Genomic DNA, 20,585 nt, shown 5'->3' with positions numbered 1-20,585 from the left:
ATTGGGTTTTATTAACATTGATGTTGAATTTGAGATGCACTACATATAGTAATGATAGAGCGATAATTATTGATATTCAACGAGTACATAAAAGCTGGTAAATTTGATATGTGCTCCAAGACTGTAACAAGTAAAGACTAAAAAAAAGATAGATATATCAATCCGTACCCAAAACAAACATTTCATAAAAACAACACGACAGTCTACTTAAACAAAAGAAAATAAGTAAAATAACACAAAACATAGATGATATAACATATAACAACAAATCACGAAAACGAAGAAACCCCATTTGTGGTCGTGTTGATAGACCGAGTAAACCCAGACTCAGCAGGCTTGCCCCCCGCTTTGGAATCAGAAGCGAAATATCCTATCCGACGCATATAGCTGATACTGCTCCGTAGTGATGCTTTGACTTCTTCCATTTGATCCTTGCTTTGTTCCAAATGTGCGGGCAATTGGCGACCAAGATAGCCTCCAGTTGCCTCGAGGAAGTGTAGAACGGGCCATAGACGATGCTGCTCACCTGTAGCGTGTACGTTTGCTTTCATCTTTTCTAGCCATGCATCTGGGCTCATTGGTTGCATTGGATATCCAAATTCTTCGCTCAATATGCCCCATAGGTCCCGTGTGGTGACTCCATGGCTAACAAGGATTTCGATCGGAGGTATATCGCTCGCCAAGGCCGTGTCAAGAACTGCAGATGCAACTTGTTGCGCACCAGCCAGCAAAATAGTAGCCTCTGGTTCTTCAGCATTGTATCCTTGAATATCGACGGCGGTTGCCACCACGCGCCAGAAAAAGTCATCCGCATTCGAAACTCCCGATTCAGCAGTTCCGATGATCAACCCAGGCTTCACAATTGACGAGAATGCAGTTGGATATTTCTTGGAAAATCGCCTTACGATTTCATCAGCCACGAACTTGGTCTGAGCATATCCTGTTGCCATTCCCATCGACTCAACGATTTCTGATTCATCAGTGTCCGCCTCCTCGTCCAAAGATACTTCACCACCAGAAACAAAGGTGAAGCGTGGTGACGGTGCTCTAGAGGTTTGTGCCAAAGAACCAAGTAGAGAAACGACGCTGGAGACGTTGGTTTGTTTAAGGCTTGCATAGTCTGCTACCCAGTGGACAGCTGCACCATTGTGGATGATGGCATCAATTCGCTGTGAGGGCTCCACTTGTCCTCTGATTTGCTGCCATTCGGTCTCTCCAAGACCGAGTTGGGGCTTGGAAAGATCGCCAACCCAGACTTCTAAACGTTTCGCGTGAACATCTGGACGCCACCATTTTGCTAGTGTTGCAGACGAAACGATTCGTTCCAGGGCATGTTTCTTATCGCGGGCACGAACAAGGACAACAACCGAACTGACAAGAGGATTATCCAGCAACTGTTGGAGAATTACACTGCCAAGGAAGCCCGTAGCACCGGTAAGAAAGACTCTAGACGGGTGACCCTTTGATGGTGTAAGATCGAGTGTCTCGGTTTGAGAGCTGGTCACGATTTCTCTTTCTAGTGCTTCCAAGGCGGATTCCACTTCTGCAAGAACGTTGACCTTCGTATCTTTGTGAACATCAACTTTTCCAATAAGAGACGCAACGTCCTCGACAGTGGCAGAACTGTTCATTAGAGCTTCAATGGGAATCTTAACGCCAAACTCGTGTTTTATGAATGACGCCAATGAAACCACGCTGATTGAGTTCATGCCGGCCTGTAATAGTCCGATATTGCGGTTGCGGATTGTCTCCGCGTACTCTTCATCAGTCCCGGCAAGTAGATGCGTGACCTTTTGTGAGATGGCTATGGCAATAGCGTTTGATTCTTCAATTAGGCCAGCTGCATGACTAGCTAGGCTTCCACTTTGGGTGGCAACCACCTCGTGAGTCTTGTTGTTCATAGTCTCCAACCACTTAGTGATCTTGGTGCGATCGATTTTCCCAGACGGAAGTAGAGGGAGTTCTTCCACCCCAATAAAATGTGTAGGTACCATATAGGGCGGGAGGCGCTGAGATAAACTGTTTCTTAGGCCTGGGAGGTTCTTATTGATGTCATCTAGACTCGGCCCTTGGAGAGGTCGTAGATCGTCGGGGCTCTCGTTATCGTTGCTGTTGAATGTGCGTTCTTTCAAAGAGAAAATTGCGACAAGACTGTCTTTAAGTTTTCCTGATCGAGGGAGAGCCACCATTGCATGCTTAACTGCAGGATAGACGCTCGCATGGTGCTCGATTTCGCCGATCTCAATACGCTGTCCACGTAACTTGACTTGAGTATCTTTCCTTCCAATGAAATGTATCGTGCCGTCAGAATTGAAATAGACCAGGTCACCCGTCTTGTAAAAACGACGATTTTCACTGTATCCCTGTTGCGAGAGGGTCCATGTCGGGTTTTCAATGAATACAGCAGCCGTTTTCTCTGGTTCGTTTAGATATCCGCGAGAAAGGATAGAGCCTTCGACGAGCAATTCGCCCACAGCTCCGATAGGTAGTAGGATATCATGGTCTTCGGAGGACACCACCCAACAGTTGCAGCCCATCTTAAAACCGATATTTGAGGCGTCGGTGTTTTGTGTTATTTCTCTGTTGGCAGCCACGGCAATCGAGCATTCGCTGGGTCCGTATCCATTAATGAGAAGAAGTTTGCCAGCCCAGGTTTCAATGTCAATTCGAGACAATGATTCACCTCCAAGAATGAGCACTTCAAGTGAGGGAACACTTTTCGGAGAAATGGTGCGCGCCACCGATGGTGTTAAGAAGCTCCATGTGATGTTTAGGTCATTAATTACTTCAGCAACGGACACCCCTTTATGCCTATCTCCTGGTAGACAGATGCAAGACCCGAAGAGTAGTCCAGTAAGTGTCTCCAATATGCTGACATCAAATGTGTAAGGTGCCATCTGCAACACACGGCTCTTCGGCGTGAGATTGGAGCATTGACCGTGGTGGAAAGCGCCTGTGAGGAAAGACGAATGCTCAATAACACAGCCTTTAGGTCTCCCAGTGCTTCCAGACGTAAAAATGACGTAAAGAGTACTGCGAGGCGTCACATTGGTAATAGGGTTGGAAGAATGGTGAGGACGTGAGCTGAAAAATGACGACGAGACTGTGATAGCCGGGAGATCGAGTTTCCACGCTTTCTTAAGTTTTGGACTTGTTATGACAAATCTTGCCTTAATAGACTGGGTAATATACTCAAGTCTGTCCAGGGGATGACTTGGGTCTAAGAAAACGAATGCTGCACCGCTCTTCATGACCCCAAGTATAGAAACGATAGCCCAAGCGGATTTATCGAAGAATAGAGGCACAATGTCATCTGCTCCAACTCCAGTCTCGACGAGCAAATAAGCCAATTGAGTTGAAAGATCATCAAGCTGTTTGTAAGTAAATTTTCCATCTGGCGCATCAATTGCAAGCGCATCGGGCTGAGTCAATACTCGCTCGCGAATCATGTCATGGGCGCATCTATCGACACGTTCGTCATGTGACTGATTCCATGATTGCAATTGTCGTTGATCATTCTCGGCGAGCAACGGTAGGCTTCTCAAATTATTCCCAGTACCATTTGTTTCTTGACATAGTATCGTTGTGATATGGCCGAATTGTGAGAGTATATTGCTCATCTGGGCCGGTGAAACAATGTCTGGGTCGTAGCCGGCCCTCACCATGATTTCCCCATCTAATATATCGCATTCAATAACAATGGCGAACGCAGGGATGTCAAGATCAGTAACTGGAATTTGTTCCATATTAAGAGGATCCGTTCCAGTCTCTTGATGCGGTTGAATGACCAGAAGATTTTGAAATTTGCATGCCGTTTGACATTGTAGGCTGAATCTACTGATGTTTTGAAGACCTGCGTGCTCATGCGGAATCATTTCGATCGACGCCTTCTGAACTTCTTTTAGAAGTGCGTCAATCGATTGCTGTTTGTCGAATGTCACCCGGACTGGCACGGTCGTGATTAAAGGTGCAACGATATCGGTAACGCCTGGAACAGGAGCGTTGCGTCCGCTTTGAGTCATTCCAAAAACGACATCATCAGAGCCTGTATAACGAGAAACATTCAAAGCCCATGCCGTGCGTATGATAGTGGGCAAGGTTATCGCTGTATTCGATCTCTGCGGAATTCTGATTGACTTTGTCACGATTTCCGTTGCTTTTGGTCTATAACCGCGAGGCATAGATGGAAACGATGGAGCTGTACTGTTAGAGAAAGTTGACATCCAGAAGTCTCTAGTGGCTGCTTCATTCAGTCCCATCATCCACTTTATAAAATTCTTAAAGGGAGGTCTTTTGGGGGATTGGTCCTGGTTGTACTTTTTGCTCAGAAGATCAAGCATCATTGTCAAAGACCAGCCGTCGTAAATAGAGTGATGAGCGGTCCACACGAAGTAAGAAGAGGATTCTTCTGTTACTATTGCGTAGCGTGCCAAAGGCTTTCCGTAATCGAAAGGCACCTTGCGATCTTCCCGCAAATATGCTTGAAGGCTATTTGCATAGTTCCATTGTATTTTGTCTGCCGCAGGATTCATAACAACTTGATACATCCCCCGATGCTCATAGTCAACAAGGCGAGTGCGAAGAATCTCTAAATCTTCGACTAATTCATCCCATGCGGAGCGGAACCGATCGAGTTGTATTTGGGACGGAATCGAAAATACAGCTTGTAAAGTATAAAGACCCTGATCTCTCATAGTAAGAGACATGAGCCCTTCTTGAAGTGGTGTGCAAGGGTAGATGTCCTGAACTTGCTCGCGAGTGAGATGCAATCTTTTGGCGTTGGCCTCGACAATACTCTCGACATCGGACTCATGAAGTAGGCTGAAAGGTTCGATGTTAAGCTCAGCCGAGAAGTCTTGCTTTTGGTCAAATTTCGCAGCTAAAGCCATGTCTCGTAAAGTTGTATTTTGGAAAATATCCATTACTGACAAGGAAAGGCCAGCCTTTCGAGCAGCTGTGACGAGTTGCATGGCTGCAACAGAGTCGCCACCCACACGGAAGAAGTTATCATCGATACCAATAGCACTGCCAGAGAGTTTCAAAACCTCGGTCCACAGTTGATGTAGCTTCGTTTCTGCCGGTGTTGTAGGTGCTGATTTCTCTCCAGACACGAACGAGTAAGATGATATTTCTTCGATTGAAAGAGCCTCTCCCCTTAGGCGTAGCGCTTTTCGATCAATTTTCATGGATGTGTTCTTCGGAATCCATCTCACGTTGACAAATAGAGACGGAATCATATAGACGGGCAACGACTCAGAAAGTGAGACTTCCAAAGTGCTGATAATCTCTTTGAATTTGTCTGTTGGTTCTTGCAAGAAGTCACCTTCGTCTGTGGATGTTGACGCGTTGACGAGAGTCGTGATAGTCGTATTTTGATTTTCCTCATTGCCAACACAAATAAACGCAGCTAGTATTTGACGGCTGTTCTGGCTCGATGGCTTGATCATTTCCATAGCAACCTCGGCATTGGATGGAAGTCGAGCACGTAGTTGATACTCTACCTCTCCGATCTCGATTCTCTGCCCGTGGAATTTTACCTGAGTGTCTTTGCGCCCAACAAACTCCATATTTCCATCTGCCCGTTGACGCACTAGATCTCCGGTCTTATAAACTCGATGTTCTCCTTCGCGGACCGTGTTACTGCCTCGGAGCCACGAAGGGCTATCGATGTATGCAGCATCGGTTTTTTCCCTATCGTTTAGATACCCCCGGGCTAGGTTAGGCCCTTGTACAACAAGCTCTCCCACACAGCCAATGGGAACAAGCTTATTGTGATCATTGGGCTCAGTAACCCACAAGTGGCAGTTAACACCATCGCCAATGTCTCCGCAAGAGCTGTCGGCAAATAGTTGGTTGTTGCTAGTCCAGATGGAACATTCAGCCGGGCCATAACTGTTGATTAGACGCACACGGCTTGCCCAACGACTATGAAGATCACGAGCTATGGCCTCACCTCCAAGGGTTAATGTCTTTAGAGTTGGAACATCGTTCGGGTGGAGGAGAGAGGCGACGGAGGGCGTGAGGAAGGTCCAGTTGACTTCCATGCGACTGATAGACCCTTCAATGTCATTCATACGTTCTTCTTCAGTAGGAACGCATACACAACCTCCGTGAGTTAGCGTGATATATGTTTCGGCGATGCTAACATCAAATGTGTAGGCTGCATATTGGAATGTGCGTGTACTGGGACCAATTCCAACAACGGGAGCATTGGCTAAAAACATAGTACAGAGGCCCTTGTGCTCGAGGACGATTCCTTTTGGAGTTCCAGTGCTTCCTGAAGTGAAAACGATAAACGCGGCATTTTCTGGACTGACGTTGGATTTCTCGTAATTGTAATCTACCTTCTGAAGGGATTCAACAAACGAGGAATCGACTGAAATAACTTTCTCGACCACTGTGGCAAATCGAGAGGCATATCTTGGCGCAGATAGAATGATATTGGCCTTGCAGTTTGAGACAACTCCTTGAATTCGATTATCGGGATGGGAAGGGTCAAGTGGAACACAAGCACCCCCAGCCTTCAAGATGCTGAGCATCGAAATGATCGTCCATGGTGACTTCTGAAAGCATACAGGCACCAGAACCTCAGGACCAACACCTAGCTTTTTCAACATATATGAAAAGCGGTTTGTTAAATTGTCCAGTTCTTTGTAGGTGAAGTTCCCTTCAACGGAGCAGATTGCCATATGCTCCGGATATCTTGATGCAGCGTGTCTGAAAAGATCGTGGACGCAGTCGTAAACGGGATGCAAAGGTTTTGAGTGCCACGTTTGCAGTTCATTATACATTAACTCACTTGCAAAGTCAATCTGTTTCACAGTCGTCTGGTCCGGCATATTTACCAAGTTGTTGATTGACTTAATAAATGCTTCCGCCACATGATTTGCTTGATGAACTGAGAGAACTGATGACCAGTAGGTAAATACCACCTCCATAGTCCCCTTGGAAACAGCAACGTTGACTGCTATATCGTACTGGAAGAAAGTTAGTCCAATGGAGTTACCAGAAAACGGTTATAAGAGAATAACTCGGTGAGAGAACACTGACCTCAGTTGAACCATGCCCACCCACATTTTTGAACCCAATGGCTGGCTGGCTCTTGGAATCCTCTTCAAAAGTGTCATTCACGAAGGAAAGTGACGTATTGAATAATGCCTTGCCGTTAAGACCGAGAGAATGGTATATTTCGGCCAATGAAGAATGCTGATGCGTTAGACTATTCAAGAAATTATCTTGAGTGTTGTTGAGGATATCGTTGATATTAGCATCAGGCCCCAAATTGATCCGACACACTAGCATGTTTATTAAAGGGCCTATGAGGTTGTCAATATCGTGTACCGCAATGTCTCGTCCATTAGAAAGGAAGCCGAAACAAATGTCTTCGTTTCCCGTATAGTGGCGGAGAACTAAGGCCCAGGCAATTTGCAGAATGGTGGATATGGTAACATTGCTCCGAGACGAAAGTGACTGAATGTTGCTAAATCCAGGAACTTCAAATTCGACTGACAAAGTTTCCCGATGGTTATTGGATTGTTCGTTAATCGTTGGAAAGTCGCATGGCTCAGCGCCTTGAAGGAAGTCTTTCCAATAGGAGAGAGCCGCACCTGGTTGCTGTGCCTTCAGATAGGAAATGTAGTTACCGTAGAGCGGAGCGGAACCTGCGATTTTCTCTCTTTCATAAGCCTCCGATAGTTCTCTGAATAATGTTTCCACAGACGTCGCATCGAATAAGGTGTGGTGAATGTCAATTCGACAGAAAGTCTTTCCAGAAAAATCTTGACAAATTACAAGATTGTGCCATGGTTCCGCATTTTGGAAAACGGTGGGTGGTGTCTTTTTGAGCTGTCGAATGCCATCCGAATGACTTAAAACAAGAGGTGTAACGTCCACATGATGTAAGACTACCTGAGCGAAAGTAGCCGCCTCATTCACACCCTGTATGAAGATCGTTCGCAAAATCTGATGCCGGTTGACAACGGTCTTCCAGGCAGTGACAAGACGCTCAATGCTAATTTCGCCAGAAGATCCATCACGAGGAGTTACTTCTCGGTATATGTACGTGTTATAGCTACCTGTGCCCTTTGTTTGAGCGAGAAGTAAGCCTTCTTGAAGTGGTGAGCACGGATAGATATCCTCGATGTTTCCTAGGTCCAGCCCTATCTCCGGTAATCTGTTGTGCAATAGCATATCAAGATCGTCGTATGTCATCGGAAGCAAGGGGTAATCAGAAAGCGTCTTAGTGAGTGAAGCGGATATTAATTTATCAGCGAGGTGCTGAAGTTGATCCTGAAAAGCGCTGGCCCATTGAGAGATACGCTCCCTCTGACTGTTGCCATCATCGTAGTAAAATGCTACCTCAAGAGTTTTGGAAATTGCCTGAATATCTATCACGATGATACCAGGAGGAAGAATATCTGATTTAGAGAGTCCGGTAGAAAATCGCTCCCTTGTAAACAGAGACCTGTCATAGACCGATTTGTCGGTATCTGGCAAATATTTCAAAACAATTTCAGGTACTGAATAAGAATTTGTTGGAGAGATCTGATTTCGAGGCTCGCGGATATGGTGGCGACTGTAGTCTTTCACTTGCCTAATGATATCAAAAACCTCCATTTTGCGGTTCTCTAAGGAAACGAAAGTGTATGGAACGGTGAAAGCTCCCACAAGAGATGGGTAGCCGCCCTCTTTGGAAAAGGAACGTCGATGGTTTTCTGTCAGAGTAGAGGGAAGGTTGCGCTCCGGGAAAATAATTCCGAAAGAAGCCAACAAAGCGGACAAGAACAGGTCTACTGCATCTGTTCCAAACGCCGAGTTGGCCGGCCCGAGAAGGGCTTCCGTGGCAGCAGGAGTGACAATGAATGATTCACGTTTCGCATATTTCCCAGGGAGAGGATCAGCTGTATTATTTCCGTATGGCGTCTCTGGGAGCCCAATAACAGATTGTGGCTCAAGATCTGGAGCAAGAAGAGTCGCTTGAGCATTGTACAACTCCCGGACAGGGTTGGACACCTCTGGGGGAGTTTCACCTCTTAGATACCTTTCAAGATCTTCTAAAATAACGGTCCATGATGTGGAATCAACAATGAGTCGGTGTGCCACAAGGAATAGCAAGGTCGCGTGATTTTTACGGAAGATCAAATGAGCCCCAAAAACTGGACCGGCAAAGATATTGACCTTCTTTGTGGTGGACGACACAATTGAAGTAATGTCTGACCCATCAAATTCATGAGTTATGTCAAATATAATGCTGTTCATGGCATTGGGAGATATAGTCTGTGCCAATTGTCCTCGAGGCTTGATGTTGAAGCGTGTGCGGAGTATGGCGTGGCGTGTTGCAAGGTTATTGAATGCCGTCCGTATTTCAGATTCTTCTACCCTTATTTTCAATGACACCATCATGTTGTCGGTAAAGGTATGAATAGCATCCGTTATATTGCTGCTAGCACCGGGCCCGGAGAATTGACTCATCAATGCCGATTGAATCGGAGAGAGTCCAAACCATTCACTGCCTCGTTCAATTCTGGGCCCATTATGGTTTTGACCCTGAGTAAAAGCCTGTGCAATCTTTGAGATTGATCCACCTCGCAAAATGTCTTTGATAGTTAATGGTATTTCGGCCTTCTGTAAAGTAGCCATGACTTTCATAGCCGAAATGGAATCTCCGCCAAGGCTGATAAAAGACCTATCAAGCATTACTTGCTTTTGTTGCAGACCCAAGATGCTTGCAAATGTCAGCTGAATTGCAGCCTCGACTTCGTTGCTAGGTTCAATAGGACCTGCCGAGTCCTCTATATCCAAGATCTGATGATACGTCTCCTCGTCCAACTTTTCGACCCAACTCTTCACCGAGCGTGTATCTGTCTTACCCGATGCCTGCAGAGGTAGCTTTTCGACAGCGACAAGAATGGAAGGAACCATGTAAAAAGGGAGTTTTTCTTCTAGATCCTTTCGAAGAGATGTGATGATGTGCCGGGCCCGCTCTTTCACCTCTCCCGTGAGCAATCGTAACTCCCCAAGTTTGGATGTTTTATCCGCAATATTGAGCAAAGTCATCACGGCAACTAACCGATCTTTACTCGGACCGGTCTTAGGGAAAACAACAGACGCCTGGATAACTTCTGGGGACGCTTTCAGACTGTGTTCAATCTCCCCAAGCTCGACACGTTGGCCCCGGACTTTGACTTGGCTATCTTTTCGGCCGATTATCGTCAGTGTGCCATCGGAGTTATGACGGGCCAAATCTCCGGTTTTATAAAGTTGATGTTCCCCCGGGTGATATTCTTGCATCCATGGCGGGCTGGGGATGTAAGTTGCTTTTGTTCGAACTTCATCATTCAAATAACATCGACCAACAATTGGACCCTGGATAATTAGCTCACCAACAGCACCGACGGACAGAAGCTTGTTGTGATTTTCAGCGTCAACGATCCATAGCGCAGAGCCGACTTGATAGCCAATGACCTCGGGTCGGAGCTTTGTTTCACTGAGTGGGTTGTAGCAGCAGTATACACAGCACTCAGCGGGCCCATACCCACCAATTAAGTGGACTTTATCGCCCCATGTCTGGATACAATCCTGAGAGATAGGCTCACCGCCTAACATCAATGTTTCTAAAGAGGGAACATCTTCAGGCTTGAAAAGACGAGCTAGAGTGGGTGTCATAAACATAATATTGACGTTGAGTTCTCTCATTGACTCAACCATCCTGCTCATTCGAGCCTCTTCAGAGGGCACACAAACACAGCCGCCGTGATACAACGTTGTGAACGCCTCCAAGATGATAGCATCAAAGGTGTAGGAGGAAAATTGGTAAGCTCTTGAATTTGGGCCATATCGCATGACTTTTCCGTGGTACTCGATAGAGGAGCATGCAGCCCGATGATGCACAACTGCTCCTTTTGGTTTGCCTGTGCTGCCAGATGTGAATTGAACATACATTATGTTATCGGGGCTGGCTAGATTGATTTTTGAAATGATATGATCCGGAAGGCTGTCGATTATTGTAGGTGAGACCACAACGACTTGCTCCAACAGGTGCTTACACCGGCCCTCGGTTTGTGGAGATGCAATTATAAATCTTGCGTTGATGTCACCCAGGATACCGTTAAGGCGACTATCAGGGAATTTCGGATCAAGCAGTACAAAAGCCCCGCCTGCTTTGAGAACAGCGACCATAGAAACTATTGTGTATATGGATTTCTCAAAGCATAATGGTATGCAATCGTCAGGTTGGATACCAAATGAAGCAAAAAGTCCCGCGAGACGAGTTGATGCTTTATCTAGCTGATCGTAAGTAAGTATCGCTTCCCATGATTCGAGAGCGGGAGCATCTGGGCGTTCTTGCGCTCTCTGACTGATGACATCGTGCATGCAGCGATCAATAGCAGTGGGAATATTAGAGTTCCACTTTCGGAGATGATGTTTATCTTGTTTGCTGAGAGAGTTAACCTCTGAGATCAAAGTTTCGGGGTTTGCGAACAAAGAAGAAATGATGGTGCTAAGAGTGTGTGCAACATTTGTCGCATTATCAGGAGACAGTTTCGATGTCCAATAGGTAAGATCAACTCTGAGCCCGTCATCATCGCTCGTTGCAACATTGACGGTTATATCAAACTAATAGACCATTAGTATAAACTTGTAATATCTCACTGATCGTATAAATGAGTTTACCTCAGTTGGATCAAAATCGTAAACTGCTTCTAGAGAAAGAGTCTCTTTTTCTGTCTTTGGATATCGCTGGAACGACATGGCAGTATTGAACAGCTTCTGGCCGGTAAGTCCGAGGGCGCTTTGGATCTCACTAAGAGATACATATTGATGGGGCATCCCTTGCAAGAAGTCTTCCTGCATAATTTTTAAGGCCTTCAATGTAGAGTCATTCGCCTCAAAAATTTGACGGCAGACCAACATGTGGATATAAGGACCGACGGCGTTTTCGATATCACTTAGTGGAGCATCTCGACCGGAAGTTAAATAACCATAACACACAGAGTCAGTTCCAGTAAATATACGTAGAACTAATGCCCATGCCATTTGAATAACATTAGCAACAGTGAGCCCATATTGGTCCGAGAAAGTGACGAGAAGATCTCGAGTCAGGCTAGGGAGTTGAACATCCACAGACTGAAGAGCGGAAGCCCGTGTTCGACCATCGTCAAGGACAGGGAATCGGCATGGCTGGACGCCTTGCAGATGATTCCTCCAATAATCAATTGACTCCTGCTTCCTACCTTGTTGCAAATATGCTACGAAGTCAGAGTATGGAAGCGCTGGCATGGTCGCTTCAAGTTTGCCGCTATATGCCCTTTTTAGATCTCTCAATATAATAGCCATAGAGGTCCCATCAATGAGGGCATGGTTTAGTTCCAGTTTGCAAAACACGCGACCAATGCTAGTGTGGCAGATTGTGAGTTGATGTGCAACCTTGCCGTCGAATATAGTGACAGGCGTCCTGTTTCGTAAATGTTCCACTGGGTCGTCGCTGTATATTTCAGATACCAGAGCTGGTATATGCTTCAAAACAAGCTGGTCGTATGACCCACCATTAACAACGCTTTGAATAAAAATTGTTCTCAAGGCGGAATGGCGATCTATAACCTGCTGCCAGCTTTCCAGTAACTTCTGTGCATCGAATTTTTCAGTGTCTAAAGAACAACTGGCTTCAAGGATAGTGTAGAACTCATAGTCACCCGGAGAGTTCAGTTGAGCGAATAGGATACTCAATTGCATAGGTGAGCACGGACAGATAGTTTCCACCTGATCGAGGCTCTGGACCCCTGCAGCTGGTAATACTGTTCCAGTTAACTTGTCGAGCTCAGAGTATGAAGATAATGGTAGCATTGGGAAGTCTGTGAGTGTAGCGGTCTCATGTTCTGTCAGGAGCTGGTTGATACCGGATCCAAGAATTTGACCACATAATTTGATCCACGAATCAATTTTCACTTGATGGGTCATGTTTTTGTTATATTCAAAAGAAAATTTCATTTTTCCTTGATCAACAACAGATGCGGTGATTTCAAACAAAGAGTAGCGTTCCATTACTGGGCTGATTTCGCCACACTGGGTGCCAGATATGCCAGTATCTTGAAGGAGTGCGTCGGATCTGTGGAGTTGCTGATAGAGACCGGAATAGTTGAAAAGGATCTCGATTTTGGAGTCATCAACAGGTTGAGACGAACTAGTCTTCAGCAACCGTGAAGTAAAATATGGCCATCCGTTGTTAGGAACGCTCTGGCGGTTATCTTTAACCCGCTTAACGGTATCCAACCACTTCGGTGTAGTCGTATTGGTCTCGACGCTCACGGGGTACATGGTTGTAAACCATCCCACAGTTCGAGAAATATCAACATCAGAAGTCCACGGCTCACGACCATGTCCCTCTAGAAATACTGATGGAACCTTCCTATCTGCGAAGGCTTTTTGGAAAGAGAAAATCAAAGCGGAAATCATCACATCGATGGGTTGAGTCCTAAGCGCACGGTGACAGTCACTTAACAAGAGGGCCGTAGTTTTCTCATCTAGAGTAAATGAGGATTCAGTGATATCACCCCAGGTATTTGACTTCCCCACTGCCATATCCCAGTATGCGAAGTCCGCGGGATAGACATTAACAGCAGTGAAATTTTCAGTTAACGAGCTTGAAGCATATTCACGTTGCATATTTGCCCATGTTTGAAAGCTGATCGACGGCTGATAGGTGAATTTACCGAAAACAATAATATCTTCGAGGTCCTGAATAATTATTCGCCACGAGACAAGATCCACAGCAAGATGATGTATAGCGATGAAAAGGTAATTTTTGTCCGCTACGCAACACTTTTCTGCGACAAGAACGGGCCCCTTCTCAATATCAAGTGACCTTTGGAGTCTGGCAAACTCCTCGAGCATGAGTTCACGACTTGAGAATCGTTGAGTAGGAGCGAGTAGAAGAGACCCGTCAATATCTGCCGTTATCTTTTGACGCCATACTCCATCGATATTGGTATATCGGGAGCGAAGCATGGAGTGACGCTGTAAAATAGCTTTAAGGGCATTTTCCAGGGTAGTGGTGGATATATCATGTGCTAACTTCAAAACAAAGCTCTGATTGAAGTGGTTTTGTCCGAGCGGTTGCATTTCGAAGAAGAGTTTTTGAATTGGAGCCAGTTCAAAATACTCTTCCAGAATTTCTGGTTTGGCCCCAATATCGCGTTTGAGGGGCGTTTTATCAACCTGGGCGCGCTTTGCGATAGCAGATGTGGTTTTATGCCTTAATATGTCCTGTACACCAACAATGACATTCTCAGAGCGTAGGCGGGACATGACCTGCATGGCGGAAATAGAATCGCCACCCAGAACGAGGAAAGATGTTTCGAGGCCAATATTATCAATTGAAAGGTTCAAGGTGTTGCTGAACGCCAGCTGAATCTTTTTCTCAACGTCAGTTGTAGGTCGATCTGCCGCAACTCTGGCGTTGGCGATATCAGCAATAAAGCGGTAGCTGAACTCATCAACATCTTCCAACCAGCCCTTGACACGTTTGCGATCCATCTTTCCTGAAGCATTTAAGACAATGTTTTTCATCACAACCCATACGGCTGGGATCATGTAAGGAGGGAGCTTCTCTGTGAGTCTTTCTTGGATAGTTGATATCAAATCTGCTGCTTTTTCCTTGTCTGAATCATCTACTAGCTGAATTTCGCTTTCGCTGAGGTCCCCTGCTGTAGGAGACAGACCTTGGAAAGATAAGATACACACAAGGCGCCCTTTGTAGCTACCTTCTGTCGGAACCGATAACATCGCATGTTTGATCTCCGGACTATGCGAAAGATGAACTTCAATTTCTGCCAATTCAACTCGCTGACCGCGCACTTTGACTTGCGTGTCTTTACGTGCCACAAAGCTTAGAGATCCGTCGGGGTTGTAGCGTGCAAGGTCTCCTGTCTTGTAAATTCGACGGTGATTTTCCGAAAACCCCTTAGGTAGCCACGCTGGGCTGTCGACAAATGAAGCGGCGGTTTTCTCGGGGTCGTTGAGATAGCCTCTGGCAACCGTTGGACCCTGAACAACGAGCTCGCCGACACAGCCTATCGGACTCAGTCTGTTGTGATTTTGTGGATCCACAAGCCAAATAAGAGCTCCTACGGCCTTCCCAAGAATAGCGGGATTGCTTTGCAGCGTCGCGGGTGGATTTGCTGAGCAATATACTGAGCACTCAGCAGGTCCGTAACAGACAATAAGGTCCAGATGTTCGGCCCATGTTCGAATATTCTCATAAGTGGAGGCTTCACCACCTAGGGTTAGGCCCTTCAGCGTCGGCACCTCGGCAGGGCTGAGTAAGTTGGCAACCGTAGGAGTTAGAAAGCTGTAATTTGCCTTCATTCGGTTGATAGCACCAGAAATATTATTCATCCGCTCAGCATCAGATGGCACACAAATGCATGCTCCACGCATTAAAGATGTGAAGATATCACCGACGCTAACATCGAATGTATAGGCGGCAAATTGGAAGACACGAGATTGTGATGTGATTCCAAAGGCCTCACTGTGGGCAGCTGCACTGGAGGCAAACATTCCATGCTCAATCACAATTCCCTTCGGCTTTCCTGTACTGCCAGATGTAAACAGAACAAATATCGGGTTGCGTAAAGTTGACCTTGAAGGCACGGATCCATCATCCTTTGTTATGGTAGCGAATATTTCTGGGGTGAAGCTTATTACTCGCGGGACCAAGTTTTCAAATCGATGACAATGTTCAGGGGTTGTAATAACAAGTTGCGCACTGGAATTGGTGATGATTGCTTCCATGCGGTCAATGGGATGTCCAGGGTCCAAAGCAACGCATGCACCGCCGGCTTTGACTATTGCCAACATGACTATTACAGTCCATGCTGACTTATTGAAGCAATATGGGACCATAATTTCAGGCCCGACTCCTAGTTCCACCAAATAACGAGCAAGTCGATTTGACAGCTGATCGACTTCTTTATACGTGAAATTTCCATCCCAAGAGCAGATGGCTTCAGCATCTGGCGTGAGATAAGCCTGGGACTCGATGATTTGATGTACGGTTCGTGTTTCGACGTAAGGAAAGTTACGGTTCCAATCCATGAGCTGTGTCATATCCTGCTCGCTGCAGAACCTAAGCTGGTCAAGCTGCGTTGATATATTCAAGCAAAGTTGATGAATTATATGATCCAGCTGGTAGCAAATACGCTGAACTTGCCAGGATGACAGCACTTTATTGTCAAAGTCAATTTGGAGCTTGATAGCATCGGTCCTGAGCATGGCTTGGACGACTAATGCATATGTGTGAATGCCAACAGCGGGGTCGGTTCTTTGACGAATTCCCAGGGTGCTCTTCAGGTTATCGTCTTCCTCTGGTTGGACCACCAGTAGATTCTGGAACCCGCAAGCCGCACGGCAGTCACGGTTTATTTTGGCGATATTTTGCAGCCCAATATGCTCAAATGGAATCATTTCAACGGTTTGTGATTGAACCATGTTGAGAAATTGAGTGACCGTTTGCTCCCTATCAATATGCACTCGCACCGGCACTGTGGCGATTGTTGGGGCAATCATGTCTATAATTCCGGGAACATCTGCGCTGCGTCCAGCAGTTGTAACACCGAATACAATATCATCCCCGGCGTCGGAATATTGGCTCATCAAGAGCGACCATGCTGCTCGAATCAATGAGGAGTTTGTCACTCCCGTGGCTGATGGTTGAGGAAGAGCCAATTCGTGGTGGTGTATTTCATTGACTCGTGGTTCGTACGCAACCGTAGGTAAATGGGGGAATTTAGGAGGGGAGACACCCAGGAGTTGCTCTTTCCAGAAACTTTCCGAAGAAACAGTATCGGAACTTTGCAGGTAAGAGATAAATTGTTGGAATGGGACTGATTTCAAATCCTGTGGTGGCTGGCCAGATTTGTAAATCTGTTCCACGCGCTGTAGAATTAGTGGCAGTGACCATCCATCATAGAGTGCATGATGAGCTGTCCAGATAAAAGTCGATCCTTGATCTCCTCCCTCGGTAACTGCATATCGGGCCAACGAGTCACCATACTGCATGGTTTTGGCTAAATCGCTTCTCAAGTATTCGCTGATATCCCTTGGGGTCTCCCATTCAATACCAGAGTTCTTGACGACTTGATAAGCTCCGGCACCATCTCCAGGAACAATGGTTACGCGAAGTATTTCAATAGTCTGCACTGCAGTTTCCCACGAAGTACGAAATTTCGCGGTATCAATGCTTGGCGGGAGGTCGAAGACATTTTGGTATATATATGTGCCTGGCCGTCTCTGAGTGATAGCCATGAGGCCTTCCTGAAGTGGAGTACATGGGTAAATATCTTGAATCTCTGAGTATGGGATATTCCACTTCCTAGAAATACTTTCCACAATGCTGGTAGTTGGAGAAGTATTCAATAAGGAGAATGGCTGTATATTGCCAAGTGGAGTTAAATGTGAAGCCACATGAAGCAATTTAGCCATTTCGACCAAGGTCGGGTTGTGAAATATACTTGACATTGTCAAAATTCTTTCGGATTGACGGGCAGTCTTTATAAGTTTCATGGCAGATATCGAGTCACCCCCAAGCTGGAAAAAGCTGTCAAGCCTGCCAATTGAATTTCCAGGTAGACCTAAGACTTGGGCCCATAGCAAATGCAGAATCTTTTCGTCCGCTGTCACCGGTGCTTCCTTCTTAGAGCTTGAAAGTGCGTATGTGGAAATCTGTGGTGCTGTGAAATTTGAACCTAGTTCGCGAAGGCTTCGGCGGTCCAGCTTTCCAGATACTGATGTCGGCATGCGTATCAAAGGAACGAACAAAGACGGTACCATGTAAGATGGCAGGCTTTGAGCTAGAAGATCTTTTAAAGCCATAAGATTGTGTCTCATTTCCGTCGTAATAGGAAGTGTAAGATCGTTATCTTGCTTATAATTGTGAGCACTGGACTTGGAACAAATAAATGCAGCCAAGGACGGAAGTTCATTGTGTGCCTTTGGTCGAATCATCTCAACAGCACATGACTGGATTTCGGAGGACGTGTGCTTGAGGTGAAATTCGATCTCACCCATCTCAATTCGTTGACCATACATCTTAACCTGATTATCGCGGCGGCCAACAAAGCTTAAGGTGCCATCGGGACTCATAAAGCCTAGATCTGCGGACCGGTAAAGTCGACGAGGCCGGTGGCCTTTCGGAAGCCAGGCTGGGTCCTCGATGAAGGCCACGTCTGTTTTTGTTTTGTCTTTCAAATAACCTCGAGCTAAAATCGGGCCTTCTATTAGAATTTCTCCAATAGCACCCATGGGGCATAGTATGTTGTGATTTTGTGGATTTGCCACCCACATGAGGGCGCCCAGTCCGAAACCGAGGTTTGTAGCTGGTGTTTTGGCGTTGAGATCGGTTAGACCAGTTGACCAAATTGTAGTTTCGGCTGGACCATAGATGTTGATGAGATAAACATGGTCTGCCCACGTCTCAATATTTTCTTGCTTAACTGCCTCGCCTCCCAGTGACAGCGTTTTCAAGGTTGGGACGTCTCGCGGGTCAAGCAAGCTTGCAACGGTGGGTGTCAGGTACGCCCAATTGACTCTCAATCGGCCAATGACGCCCGCAAGGTCAGTAAGTCTCTCTTCATCTGATGGAACGCAGACACAGCCTCCATGCAGTAGCGTTGTGAATATCTCTCCAATGCTGACGTCGAACGTATAAGCGGCGAATTGAAGGGATCGAGATTGTGAATTAAGACGCATCGTAGCTCCGTGGTGCTTCATACTTGTACAAAGGGCACGGTGCTCAAGAACAATTCCCTTAGGTTCACCAGTGCTTCCAGATGTGAAAACAACAAAAGCTGGGTTTTCCGGGGAAGCCAGGGATTTGGCCGAGGCCGTAAATTTAGTCCTGAGCCCATTAATGACTTCGCCATCCAACGATTCTGGTGTCACAGTAACGATGTTAGCAACGATTCCAGAGAACAGAGTGCTGTGCGATTCATCTGTCAACACGACTTTGGCCTCGGTTTTCCGTAAAATTCCTTCCAAGCGGCTGATCGGGTGCGATGGATTTAGGGCAACGCATGCACCCCCTGCTTTAAGGGTTGCCAACATCGCCACGATGGCAAAAGTAGACTTCGGAAAACAAAATGGTACATATACTTCAGGCCCAACCCCTAAATCTTGAAGAACGATAGATAAGCGATTGGCCCGTTCATTCAATTGTTGATATGTCATGTTGCCACCGTGTCCGATAACAGCAAGAGAATGAGGTTGAGTAGCAACCTGCTGCTCAAGGAGGGTATGAACACAATCATAGATAGTATCAGGGATCGTCGCATTCATATTGAATAGTTGCTGTAGACCATCCTCTGAGCAGAGATCTAGCAATGAGACCGGATGCGATGACTTTGACACCGCAATTTCGAGCCCCTTTTCCAGGGAACCGGATAGACTTTTTACCTGCGCAGAGGCTATGGACAACGAAGAATATTCGAGGATAAGTTTTACGTTGTCCTCATTAATGGAGAGGCTCACAACAATAAGACACTAGAAGTATCGATCAGCATTTGGAATCGTCAATTGTCGGCATGGTCATAAGAGTCTTTATCTTCAAGTCACGTACTTTATCCAGTGTCTGCTTAGCGAAGCCTTCCAAAGGGGTAGAAGTTTTGAAAGAGACCTGCACAGCAGTGTCGCAGACTGGTGTTGGATGTGCGAACGAAGAGAGCCCTTTATCCTGGTATGGCAGGGACTGCTTGTGCCAGTTTTCCAAGCTTTTTGTCAGTTCACCAGTGGTAGTCTTTTCATCCCATTCGACATGGCAAATATTGCTTTGCAACGGCCCATTACTACCGACGCTCACACTCATGAAAGTTGCTGAGTTGGCCGCTAGATACTGTCCCAAAACAGTAGCCCAGGCTGTCTGCAAAGTTGTCAACGCAGAAGTTTTCGAGGCCTGCTGGAAGAAATGAAGGGTTGAATCCGAGATACGGCACTCGACAGTCCCTTTCACAGGACCGTTCGCAGGGCAGTCAGAAGAGGAAGCGGTGCCGGCCAGGTGACTCAAGAAGCAGGATTCAAATTGCGACATGTTCTGTTTCCAGAAGTCTTCCGCATTGGGGTGGCTTGTACCTGAGTCCTCCATTGCGAGATATTATACTACCGAATATTGTTTATAATCGGGCTGTATGTTAATATTGCTAGAATATGAGGGGGTTAAGGTTAAAAATGACAAATAAGGAAGGGGGATGTTGTTTCGTTTTTTTAAGAGACCTGTCTCTTCTTTCTATATAGTTACCTGCCCTGATGAAAAAAGCGATAGTACTTTCTTGACTATCCGCCAGACGTCAATCCGTAGGAAATGTTGTTGTAAATGAGGAGCGAGTTCAAAAAGTATAAGAATTCAAACCATGTATCTCAACGAGAAACGAGTTTTGATACCTCTATCCCGGGGAATGGCCGAAAGGAATAGAATTGTAAAGGGGCTATGTCAATTTTGAGAGGTGGTCTTGGATGTATAGTAAATGACTTGTTTGATGGGCGGTTGAGCTAGAATCATTGATGGTTGACAAAAGCCGGCCTAGATGTCTTCTTGATCG

At 46.1% G+C, this 20,585-nt stretch overlaps 1 protein-coding gene across 1 annotated transcript; it reads right to left on the bottom strand.

The window, feature by feature from the left end:
- Positions 1–269: 269 nt before the first annotated feature.
- Positions 270–20,131, bottom strand: TRUGW13939_10106 (uncharacterized protein; the record flags this gene model as incomplete). Its single annotated transcript, XM_035493219.1, has 4 exons — positions 270–6,977; positions 7,051–11,616; positions 11,674–19,533; positions 19,610–20,131. The coding sequence occupies 4 exons, from the start codon at positions 20,129–20,131 to the stop codon at positions 270–272; spliced, it is 19,656 nt and encodes a 6,551-aa protein (XP_035349112.1).
- Between the last annotated feature and the right edge of the window lie 454 nt (positions 20,132–20,585).

This window comes from Talaromyces rugulosus, chromosome V (genome assembly GCF_013368755.1).
Source record: "Talaromyces rugulosus chromosome V, complete sequence".
NCBI classification, from domain to species: domain Eukaryota; kingdom Fungi; phylum Ascomycota; class Eurotiomycetes; order Eurotiales; family Trichocomaceae; genus Talaromyces; species Talaromyces rugulosus.
The sequence above is the reverse complement of the archived record's forward strand: the minus strand, read 5'-3'. Positions and strand labels throughout refer to the sequence as shown.